The sequence below is a fragment of the Ricinus communis genome, chromosome 7, assembly GCF_019578655.1.
Source record: "Ricinus communis isolate WT05 ecotype wild-type chromosome 7, ASM1957865v1, whole genome shotgun sequence".
NCBI classification, from domain to species: Eukaryota; Viridiplantae; Streptophyta; class Magnoliopsida; order Malpighiales; family Euphorbiaceae; genus Ricinus; species Ricinus communis.
This window is the reverse complement of record NC_063262.1, coordinates 28,446,211-28,458,637: the sequence shown is the minus strand read 5'-3', so window position 1 is coordinate 28,458,637 and position 12,427 is coordinate 28,446,211. Positions and strand designations below refer to the sequence as shown.

At 34.4% G+C, this 12,427-nt stretch overlaps 2 protein-coding genes across 2 annotated transcripts; one reads left to right on the top strand and one right to left on the bottom strand.

The window, feature by feature from the left end:
• Window positions 1-3,244: 3,244 nt before the first annotated feature.
• On the top strand, window positions 3,245-4,547 carry LOC8286784 (stress-associated endoplasmic reticulum protein 2). Its single transcript, XM_002514856.4, has 3 exons — window positions 3,245-3,453; window positions 3,807-3,963; window positions 4,358-4,547. The coding sequence occupies exons 1-3, from the start codon at window positions 3,451-3,453 to the stop codon at window positions 4,402-4,404; spliced, it is 207 nt and encodes a 68-aa protein (XP_002514902.1). The 5' UTR covers window positions 3,245-3,450; the 3' UTR covers window positions 4,405-4,547.
• Window positions 4,548-5,183: 636 nt separating this feature from the next.
• LOC8286785 (F-box only protein 6) lies at window positions 5,184-9,656 on the bottom strand. The gene is made up of 3 exons (XM_002514857.4): window positions 9,428-9,656; window positions 9,163-9,332; window positions 5,184-6,631 (listed from the first exon to the last, which is right to left on the bottom strand). Exons 2-3 carry the CDS (start codon window positions 9,327-9,329, stop codon window positions 5,386-5,388), a joined length of 1,413 nt encoding a protein of 470 aa, XP_002514903.1. The 5' UTR covers window positions 9,330-9,332; window positions 9,428-9,656; the 3' UTR covers window positions 5,184-5,385.
• Between the last annotated feature and the right edge of the window lie 2,771 nt (window positions 9,657-12,427).

Below are 12,427 nucleotides of genomic sequence, written 5' to 3'. Positions count from 1 at the left end.
AATGCCTTATTTAGGCCTGCGAGCTCCCAACAATGCTCTAGTTCTTTCTAACAGAGTTATGTTCATCCGCTCTGCCACTCCATTTTGTTGAGGAGTGTATGCCGTAGTGAACTGTCTCTTGATGCCTTCTTGCTTGCAAAAGCTATTAAATTCATGACTGTGTATTCTCCTCCATTATCCCGTCCTTAAACACTTGATCTTATTGCACGAATCAAGTTCAACCCGCTTTGTAAGTTTTGAAAACTACAAATACATCTCCCTTGCTCTTGATTGGATACACCCAACATCTCCTGGAGTAATCATCGATGAAGGACACAAAGTACTTAGCTTCTCCTAGTGATGAAACCGGTGCTTGCCATACATCAGAGTGAACTAATTCTAGAGCATCCTTGCTTCTAGAATTGGATGTATTGAAACGTAGTCGATGCTTGCTTGTTATGCAATGCTCACAAAAGGGTAATGACACCTTTGTGAGACCAGGAAGTAGATTTTTCTCAGCAAGAATCTTCATGCCTTGTTCAGACATATGTCCAAGCTTCTGATGCCACACCATTGCAGATCTCTCGCTTGAACTACTTGAAGCAACAGATGCTTCCGCTTCATGCACAGCTCTCCCAAAACATATACAAATTAGCGTGAATTTTTTCTCCTTTCATAATTACAAGCGCTCTCGGCTAATCTTCATGATTCCTTTCCGAACTTTGATAATGCAATTAAGATCATCCAAATTATCCCGGAGATAACAAATTCTTCTTCGGACCTTCCACATGTTGCACTCCTTGAATAGCGACTGCATCGCCATGCATCTTCAACTGATAGTTCCAATGCCTATAATCTTTAAGGCATTATCTTCACAACTATACACGAGATCCTCCTAAGATAGGTTCATAATGATGGAACCACTCTCTTGAGAGGTCATGTGATAAGTTGCTCCCCGAGTCAAGAAGCCATACATCGGCCAAATCTCTTCCTCGCTTTCATTGATATTGCCTTCACAAAGATAATACATTTCCATCATCCGAAGTGCATGCCACATTCCCTCGAGGATTGGAATTCTTTAAACTCCAACAATTCTTCTTCAGGTGACCTTTCTTACCACAATTGTAGCATTTATAATTCTTCTTACTCTTTGATTTTGATCTACCATGATTGTGACTCCCACTTGGACCACGCTCGCTGATCTCCCTCTCATCACCATCAAGGCTTCCACTTGTTGTGAACTTGCCTGCTTGTCTTCCTTGTTTCTTCGCCGATTTTCTTCTTCAAGAATAGCGGTACCGCTATATCATCAAAGACTAGAATTTGGTATGACATTATTTGTCAAACTGATGATGAGTTGATCATCGAATCGGGTAGACTTTGGAGTAGAAGTTCGCACGTTCTTGTGACTCTATTTTATAGCCCAACGATGTGAGTTGAGAAAATAGAGTATTCAAGACATTAAGATGCTCTGTCACTGAAGTAGATTCTGACATTCTTAAGGTGTAAAGTTTCCTCTTAAGGAAAATTTTGTTATGTAATGACTTGGCCTCGTAAAGTCTAGTGAGGTGGTCCCAAATCTCCTTTGCCGTTTTCTTTTCTTCTATGCTGGACAAGATCCCATCTGCAAGTGCTAGAGGAAGGTTTGCAATAGCATTCCCATCCATCTCGTTCCACTTATTATCATCCTGTGAGTGTTGTCGATTACGTTCATCGATAGCCGAAGACAATTGTCTTTTCTCAATGCTGACCTTTATCTTTAATTTCCACGTTGAGAAATTACTCCCGTTGAACTTTTCAATATCAAATTTTGCCGCCATTGCTTCTATCACAAACGGTGCGTTTTAGCTTGTAAAATGAACCGCAGTAATGAACACAACTCACTAGGTAAGTTCCCAGGAAAGACTGGAGGGTCACAAGCGGACCTCTTAAATACCAATCTCCTTACGTGAACCTTCCCTAGATTGTAAGTATTCTTACTACTCCACACAAGCTCTTTTGCACCAAAGAAAACCTCAAACTCTTGTGAAAGATCAGGCTGAGCTGCAATCACAGAATTTTAAGGAATTTCTTACCAACCAGGAGCTCTGATACCAATTGTAAAAAAAATATGAATCTGATAGAGCAAAATCACAACTAATAATTTGAGAAAATAAAGATAAAGAAAGACAAAATACACAATAGAACACACAGATATACGTGGAAAACCCCTAAACAAATTAGGGTAAAAACCATGGGCAATGATAGAAGAATTTTACTATAAGAAAAATAATAGGAGTTACAAACTCTCTATTTATAAAGGAGAAAATATTAAAATTCTCTCTTTATAATAGGAGAAAAATAATTGCTTAACTCTCTAATATTTTTCTCTTATTTTGGGATGCTTTAATAACAAGGTGAGGCCTCTATTATATAGGCTTGGAAAATACCTCCACATTGTTAACTTAGCAATGTGGGAGAAAATGCTCCTCAAATATCAACAATAAATAGTAATAAAAAAAATTAAGTTTTCTAATCACGTTATATAATTCAGATATATATACAGGAATATTTATACTGTGTACCTTACGGTTTATTATATTTTTTACTAATAAAATAAAAAAATTATATTTCCATTTTAAATTTGAAATTTCTATAAATTTATATAATTAGTGAAATTAAATATGTTATACTAATAAAATTAATATTCTTATAACACACCGCCATGTAAACATTATATCAACAGATAGTTTAATAACAACGTACTCCGTTTTATTAATAGAATTAACTATTTAAATTAAAAATTAATCAAACTACTATATATATTTTTTCTATTTCTCCCTAAAATAAGATTGAACTTCAGAATTTAGAAATTACTATCATACTATCCACCATTTGCGGGTTGAGAGAAATCAATTAAAAGAAATAAAAATATATATTATTAGGGGAAAAAGATAAAAAGGAAAGAAAAATGACAAAATTGGTCAATCCTTAACAACGTAACATCAAGGCAAAGGGGATCTCTATTTCCTTCCTTTTATTATTTTCTTTTTTCCTTAAATATTTACAAAACTTAGAAGCACGTTTTATTGTGCACTCGATAAAGACAGGTGTCCGTTAGAGTATATCTTCTAAATCCACTTCAACCCGCATCGGGAGAACTTCCATCTACGTGTACACAACCAACCAACCACAGACGAGCACGTGTGAAATGTGCGTGGTGTAGCCAATCACACCAAAGTCTGTGACAACACGGTCCGTCATTCTATCGGAGATCTTTTTCTTTTTCTTTTTTGAAGTATTGAGGTAATATAAAAGAGATTGTTATTTATCAGGATAGAGAAAAGTAATAAAGGGGAGAGACTAGAGGGAAGAGAACAGGCACTCGTTGGAGAGAGCGAAAGATAAACGCCGTGAAGTCAGACTGTAATTTTTTTTTTTTTTTTAATTTTTCGTTGAGGTTTCTCGCTCCTTCCAGATCTCCCCGTAATCATGGTAAAATTTGAAATTTTAGCTTAATTTTGTTTTATATGCTTTCTTGATTGATCTGAATCCGTTCTCCTTTCCTGTTGTTTTATCTTGGTCTGCGGTTTCTGTTGATCTAAATCTGTCATAACATCATATGTGAAGTAGATCTGATCTGTAGTTTTCTGTTTTTATTTTCTTTTAAAAAATAATTTGTTAGCCAAAGAAAAAAAAAAAATCTTTCTCGATGATCAACGTGTGATGATTTTACTCCGTTACTAAACTAAAATAAAATATAATCATTTGTGCTAATGATCTATTTGTGTGTCTAAATAGATAAAATCTAATCATTTGTGGTAATGGTGTATTTGGTGTATAAATAGACAACATCAAGGCGACTTGCAGATAGGAAGGTGGAGAGGTTCGAGAAGAACATAACAAAGAGAGGAACAGTGCCTGAGACAACTACAAAGAAGGGAAAGGACTATCCAGTTGGCCCTCTTCTGCTTGGTTTCTTCATTTTCGTTGTCATTGGTTCATGTAAGTTTTTTTGTTGTGTGTTTTTCTTTCAAACATGGTTTAATTTTGTTTTTATTAGAATATAACATTGATTAGATTTAACTAATTCTGTGTTATGAAATTTTGGAAACCCAAACGAATGGTGCCATCAGTATGAATTTATGATAGGTTGTAATGTTTTGGGAAGTTTTCCTGCTTTGACATATTGATTATGTTTTCATTTTGCATATGAAAGACATAGTTGTCAGGACCTACAATTTTCCAGCCTAAAGAACAACAGAAAATGAAATTATGCTTAAATGTTTGAATTCTAAAAGGGTTATCTTGATTTGGTTGACATCGTTGGCCATTTTCTTACAGATTGGCCTTTTCAATTGTTCCTGATGGTAGCATTTTCTTTTGTTGTTTGTAACAGCTCTATTCCAGATAATCAGGACAGCAACAAGCGGTGGCATGGCATAAATGTAGACAGCATATTTTGAGAGATGCAAGAAATGTTAGCTTTGTAGTTGAATGGGAAAATGACTTTATTTTATTTTCTTACTTGTTCTGAAACTCGGTAACTATAAAATAATAAAATGATCCTTCCTCATAATATTTAAATATATGATTTTTTTTTTTTTCCTTTACGATGAATTTTATAGGAAGGCATGTTGATGGTGTTCCATTGTATGCTTTCACAATAGCTATATCCTTTTTATTGGCATGCGAGTTTGGAATCAAGCTTATGGCATGATATGCTACGTTGATGCCCATTCGTAAAGACTTGTCAGTGGTTTTGTTGAAGAATTGGATGCTGGGGGTTGGGCTGTCTGTGAAGTTGGTGCTTCCTAATTGAGCATTATTATTTCTTTTCCTCTATGTATTCATCTTTGTGGCATCTGAGACGGGAAACGCCTCTGACTTGTATGGAGAACTCTGAAATATTACAGAAGCCTTCTCTTTTATAGAACTGCTGTACTGTCTAATTTATCTCTTTAGGCATTAATTTGGGACGGCTAACTAAAGGCCTCCTATCATCTAAATCATGCCTTTTTTTTTTCTCCTAGCCCTAAAAAGCTCTAGGACAAATGATTATAGAGGCCTCTTTTAGTACACTGAGGGAAGCATGAGAGCATTTAATCTACCTGTACGCAGTTGCAACAGATTTATCTGATGGCAACTCTGGACGTATTGAGGAACCTTGTAGCTCCCTTTGTTTTGAAACATAAAATAACCATAAATGAGCCAAGTAAGCAGCATTTAGAACGTAGTCTTTCCCATTCAAAGTTATTTTTCAACATGTTTGTACAATCATCCCCTTGATCATCTGCTTCATTAAATTAACACAGAAAGTTGGGCTGGATACAAGTAGCAGCTACAGCTTGCAGCCAAAATCGACTGACCATAGTAGCATACTGAAACCAAAATCACTGCATTGACATGCAGATGGCGCTACATAAATCAAGCTGTAGCAGTAAGGCATGGATAGAAAGCAGTGCCGCATGCAATCCACTGCCGTTTTCTCCCACGTGGCACCAAGCAACCAGGAACCTTGAGCCATTCCCTGCTCTTCACATTGTATGTAACTAGTCGGTTCATTTGTCTTGATCTCAGAGACAACATGAGCAAACCTTTGTTGCCCAAGCAAGTCATCCTAACGTGCTTCCCATAAAATTCTAAGCACCAGATATTTGGCATTCTGTCAACCTCCTTCCACAAGAGCGTCATCTTCTGCAGCTCCCATATGCACACACACGTGGCTGCATTCTTACTAAGCAATCCCACGAGCATGATTCGGCCACCGTACTCTGCAAGAGTGTGGTCACTCAGATGGAGTGGGGCAGGTATTATAAATTGTCTCCATACCCCAGTAACCATATTGTAGGACACAATTCCTTCAGGGTCCGAACGCATGAAATAGACTGTAGCATCAATGGAAACTGCCTGTGACCGGAAGTTCAGCAATAGTGGTAGCTTAATATTAGCTGGCATGCTTCCTGGTCGAATCCAAGAGTTCTTCAACGAGTCATAAACCTCATACTCTCCATCACAGCATACCCAAAGGATCTTGTACCCTCCACTGGTCGCACTTCCGTTCAAGGTCATCCCCACAGCAATGCGAGACCAGACCTTAACTGACCTTGCTGGCAACTCTTTAAATGATTGAGTTAGAGGGTTGCAGACATAAAAGTTTCTATGACCGATATCAATAAAGCACACAAGACCCCCTGCAGAAGCAACTGGCAAGACGATCATCTTAGTGGGAAGAGAAGATATAGTGGGGTGATGCCATTTCTTCAAGGAAGGATCATAGATAGCACCAGAATTCACATTTTCATGAGTGATAGTGTAAAACCAAGGGTTGGCTTGCAGAACTTTGGTGCAGTGCTGAGAGAAACTCTCAGAGCTTAGCAAGGAATTCCATTTTCGACAAACTGTGCGAAAGCGGAAAAATGTAGCAATGGGAAGTCTGGCAATTACAGCTTCAAAAAGGTCTTCTGGAAAATCTTTCCATATTTCTTCTTCCATGACCTCAGTCGTATTGGTAGTTCCAAGTAATTTTCCTCTGTTCCGCTCCTTTTTTGATTTCTTGGAGGGTGGAGGCTTGGAAGGCTCCAACATCTTGCAGCGTCCTGATTTTCCAGCTGCCATCACAAGATCACAGTAATCATCTGCTGAACCATCATTGATATCAAGGACACACCATCTGTTGAAAAAGGAAACAAATTCATATTTCTGAAATGAAGTACTTAGAGCACATGCTGAAAATAATTTGTTGAAGAAACAAGCACAAGCACAATGGCACAGAATCACATGATATCAGGGTTAAACAAGTTGCAAACATGTCATAGCCTGAAGATATCCATGGAAAGTCTGCAAAGATAACCATGGTAAAACTATAGACTATGGGTTTTCTGAAAACTGGAAAACCTATTATAACAGTTCACGATATAAATAGCCTATACATCATCAGACACACATGTGCCACCTATATAAATTGCTGCATACAGACAGATATAATTTGTTGAAGAAACAAGGACAAGCACAATGGCCCAGAATCACATGATATCAGGGTTAAACAAGTTGCAAACATGTCATAGCCTGAAGATATCCATGGAAAGTCTGCAAATATAACCATGGTAAAACTATAAACTATGGGTTTTCTGAAAACTGGAAAAACCTATTATAGAAGTTCAAGATATAAATAGCCTATACATCATCAGACACACATGTGCCACCTATATAAATTGCTGCATACAGACAGACATGTATAAACAACATTAAACTCGTACGTGGTTGCATGAGCAGTGCAAGATAATAAATTCCTCCGTACAGCATTTTGTACGTGATGAAAACATTACAAAATAACAGCAGGCAGCAACAAAAAATGCAGCATTTAACTGATAACGCTTAAAGAAATTGGAAGCAACCTTGGCATCACCAGCATAGTGCATAGTAGGCCACCAAGACAATGTAATTTGGGAAAAAAACATTTGGAATGGTAATCAGCCAAATGGGAAACTAGGTAACAAAGCTGCATGTGGAAAAACATGAAACATGTTGGATTTTAAGGAAGCATTGACTAAAAAATACAAGGCCAATTGCAAATAATTTATAGAAAAACATAAAACTTATGATATCTTCTGTGTTCAACAACATAACATGAAACATGAGATTAAGGTGCTACAATCAAAAGCTGAAATGCACAAATTACGACAATGGATTTTGAATCAGGGAATCAAAAATATCGATGGATTTTGAGAAAATATACAGTTTTGAGTAGAGAAAAAAATGGGGAAAGAATTCATGAAAAAACATCTTCCCTTTAAATCCCTCAGGAAGAGAAATTTCAAATCCCACCTAGGAGGCATGAATATGATTTTGTGGAAATTCCTTTTTTAATGAGACAGGAGATTTCAAAAACTTCTTATTTATTCAAAAGATGTTCAGCAACTACATGGACTCGAGAGTATCCAAATCACGGAATTTCTATGGAGCGCAAAAATTTATAGATTTTGGAAGACCACATTCCAGAAATTTCTGACCATATACCATATTCCTATAATCATTATTTAGAAAGATCACAAGATATATTCATTGGATCAATCTTTGATGGGCTAAAAACAATGATAACATAAATGTTTCTTGCACTCTTTAATTATCAGAATGATAAATTTGGCACAATTAATAGAGGCCAAAGCCTAAAGGTGAAATCTCTAGATGAAGCCCTGATGCCCATACTTCAAATCCCAAGACATGAGCACCAGTTACGTATGACAGAGATAACAGACCAAAGATCACATGTGGTCAACTGGTCTAAAGGATACTACTGGAAGGGAAATCTAATTATAGCATTAGCTGCTCCTTGGAGAAAGCAGATACGTAGATAAATGCACATAAAGAGGTGCAAGATCTTGGGGGCAGAAACCATTATTACTTGATGATTTTCAGACTCTTAAAACACCTTTGCACGAATAATCTAAAATACTGAAAAATAAGCATGAAAGATTGCATCCACTAACAACGAGATGCCAACTACTGAATTAGTACGTATAAATTTGACTATCTACAGAACACAAACAATCAACACAAGCTTGCAGTGACAGTGATAATATCCACGTCAAACAAAGAGATTCAGAAACCTCTCCTAAAAAGAAAAACAGAAAGTAAAAACAAAGGTTAACGAATAAACAAGAACTCAAAAATGAAACTCACTTACCACATGATGAAGTAACAATTAAATGAAACATTAGAAACTAGCGAGTTCCATGGGCAAGACAGACATCCAATTAATATACACAATCCCGAAGAGCATCATGTAGACTAAAAAAGCTTAGAAGCTGCTTGAAGATCAATTTTAAAAAAAAAATAAAAAAATAAGAAAACAAATTTGTAGTTGTGAATATTTGGCAATGCCTTTGTCTAAGATGTCATTTTAAGGTAATCAGAGTGAAATTTCGGGAAAAAAATATTAAAAATCAATAATAATGAAAATAAAGTAAATAACGAATTATAACTATAAGCATTAGAAGCACATTGCGTGCTAGAACAAGGCAAGTCCTAACTTACCAAACTCACAAAACAATCACAATTACACTAAAACCAAACCTAAATTACGTTTAACAAAAACTAACAAAACAAAAGTAACAGTCTCAGATTAGGTCAGAGAGAGAGGAAATTGCAAAATGCGAAACAAGAAACTATATCGAAAAATGAAAGAGATCTAGAAAGAGAGACCTGTTGCGGTTGTCGACGTGGTGATGGTGGTGGTTGCGGAGTTCGAGAAAAGGCTGGTGACGGAGGTGAAACGGCGGCGGAAGAGGAGGAGGAGGAGAGCCGTAGAGATTTAAGAGGTCGTGAAGCTGACCGATGAGCTGCCTAAGCATGGCAAGCTCTTCTTCCATGTCCTGAAACAAACAACGCAAAAGAAATTGATATTTAGACAGATAGACATTTTTTTTTTTCAAAAAAAAAAGAGAGAAAGAGAGAGAGAGAGTAACACCTCCACTTTCTCCGCCTAAAAAAAAACGAAAAGAAAAGAAAAACCACCGCTTAAGGCCAACCCGAGAAAGAGAGCAGAGAGAGAGCTCAAGTCACTTTCTCTATTTCTCTCTATATTGTTTCAGCCAATGGTATTTTACCACGTCGGATATTGGACCCACTATACAAAAGAAAATTTGTAATTATTCTCACCCGCACGCAACTTTGTCCTTCAAATAAAACGCTCTCTCGACTCTACTCTCTCTATTTATTTCCCTTTTGTTAATAATACTTGGCTTGCTTCCCCTTTTAGTCCCTTTTGTTTCTCGCTTTTGCTTCTTGTCTACCTTGGTTACTTTTGTCATTTCCTTCGTTTATGCCTTTTTTTTTTTTTACCCTGTTTCTATTTTTTTTTTTTCCCTCTCTTTATGTAAAATAAAACCCTTTTTGCATTTCATTTCTATGAATGTCGTTAAAAGAAAAAGGCATATAATTATTTGCATTTTATTTAAAATCTTTTAGAGCCATCTCATTATTGACAAATTCCAATAGTGATCAAGGCCAATTTTATTTCTTAATCTTATTAATAGTAATAGAAAGATACCTATAGCAATAAGAAAATTTTAATAAAAAAAACCACATAAATATTTTTTTTCAGTTTGATTTAATTTTTTCATTTATAAATTCAATGTTTAATATAATATTTCAAGAAATTAAATTATTTAATTTAGTTCGGTCCTAAATAAGAAAACTAAATTATTTAACTCAGTAAAATGTCTAATCTTATAATCACATTAGATTTAACTCCAGTAAAGAAAAATTACTATTTATGTCAAAACTAGTAATTTACAATCAAGAAAAATTACGTACCATGATTTGTTTTTTCTGCATATGATTCTAAAGGAGAAAAAAAAAAGGTGTAATGTTTATTTGACCAGCCTTACACGTGTGTGTGAACACAGGCTTAGAGTGGTCAAGAAGACCAAAACTCAAAGACCAACTTTTTTGAAGGTTTCCTTGTGTTCTTACTAAAATCAACGGCTCAGATTTCATCTGCCAGTTTCTTCTCATTCTTCGTCCCACGCACACGGCATGATTGTCCTCACTTTTCTAAAATTATCATGATTTTGTTAGAATTACGGAAGTACCTACTCCTCCCTGTTACTTTTTGTCGAATTACCTTTATGCCCTCAACGAGGGACGGTTATTATTCCTCACCCCACCCACACTCTTTTCTCATTTCAGCAGTTTCTGTAATTATGTATTTGAAGTGCTAATTTCTCTATAATAATGATGATGCCCAATTTTACTTTTATTTTTTTATGTAAAATATTTAGTTAATAAATAAATCATTATTTCTTAGATTATTATTAAATCATAATTTTGTGATTGGTTTAATTTTTTTTTATATATTATCGATTTACAAATTTTAAAATTACATACCATAATTAAAAATGAATTTAAATTTAAAATAAAGTTCAAATATGATCTAATTATTGTACATATAACTAACAAAAAAATTTCAAACAAAATCGTGTATGTACTGGCTAGTATTACATGAACTGTGATGTTATTTTAATTATAATTACAATTTAATAAATAAGCATAACAACAATTCAACTATTATATACATAGATGAAGATTCATATAAAAAATCAATAAGACATATATGAAACTCAGCTTTTCTAATAATGATTGTGTATTGTTATGCATAAATCTTGTGTTGATGGCTTGCCGCGAAAAAAACAACAGTGATCATGAAGACAGCAGGCTAATCACCCACTTCTGCACCAAGTGGGGTTATAATTATCTGCAATTCATGAGTGGATATGAATATATATATATACCCACCCAGATTTGCAATCATGAAGTAAAATCAATATCAAAACTATGAAGAAATCAGTAGATTTTTGGAATTAAACCCTCAATCTCAATTCATTTTTAACCTTAATTTTATAAAGTTTATTGTTTTAAGTATAGAACTTTTGGTAGAGAATTAGATAAAACACAATTTTCATTCTAAAAGTTCTGAAATGAATTTGGGTGTGTATAAAAGAAGACAATTAATTATGGTACTGAGGGATTGGTGAAATTGGAAGTTATATAACAGGTAAACTGTCACAGGCATCACAAATTCTTAAAACTTAAAACTCAACTCCCAAAAAGTCATGTATTAAGTGAAGAAGCATCAACTACCTTACACCATTCTCATGGTTAAGGCACATACATATTTTGCTTTTGCTTCAATGTACCACTTCACAATAGTATTTTCTTTTTCTTTTTTGTCAGGTTAGAGTCTCTTTTACAACTAATTATGCTGTTATCTCTATTAAGTGAAAATTTCAGTAATTTCTTTCAAATTAAATAAAATATTTAGGCTTGGGTTTTAGAACATGAAAAAAAAATCCCAATTAATTTTTTTTTTATTCTTAAATATCTTAGATAAAATATAAATATTATTGCACCAATTTTGCAGAAATTTGGGCTGACTCATATCTTTGTATGAATTTATTAATATATTTTATTTAAAAAATTATATTATATGAGATAATAAAATAAACGTACTATTATTCGGAGCTATTTTGTTGCAATTAAACCTCATGTATTACTAAAAGTATTAAATCAAGGTTTCTACTTGTTTAAATTTTATATACAATAATGTAACTTGAAAATGATAAAGATCAATTAATATAATTACAAACTGATTATTAATAAATTATTTAATTCATTGAAGGCTTAAGAATTATAAATTATGTAAGTTTATAAATTTTTACTAATATTAATTTTTATATTAAAATACTAATTTAATCAATTTTCAATTATTTGAATATTTTAGATTTTTTAAAATGTATACAATCAACTGATCGTACGACTGAGATTTCTTAACTTTATTTGATAAGAAACAAAAAAGTGAAGGGAAAAAAGTAAAGGATGGAAAAAATAGGTGGCGTAAAATGTAAAAAGAAGGAAGAGGTGTGGACTAAATGGTAAAGGGAAGGGACGTAATGATGGTGGGTAGAGG

Bases quoted from the DNA above. Each gene is read 5' to 3' on its own strand.
- LOC8286784 (XM_002514856.4), top strand. The intron at 3,964-4,357 runs GTAAGTTTTTTT...TGTTTGTAACAG, and splicing joins TTTCGTTGTCATTGGTTCAT to CTCTATTCCAGATAATCAGG.
- LOC8286785 (XM_002514857.4), bottom strand. From the start codon at position 9,329: ATGGAAGAAGAGCTTGCCATGCTTAGGCAGCTCATCGGTCAGCTTCAC. The intron at 6,632-9,162 runs GTCTCTCTTTCT...CTTTTTCAACAG, and splicing joins CACGTCGACAACCGCAACAG to ATGGTGTGTCCTTGATATCA.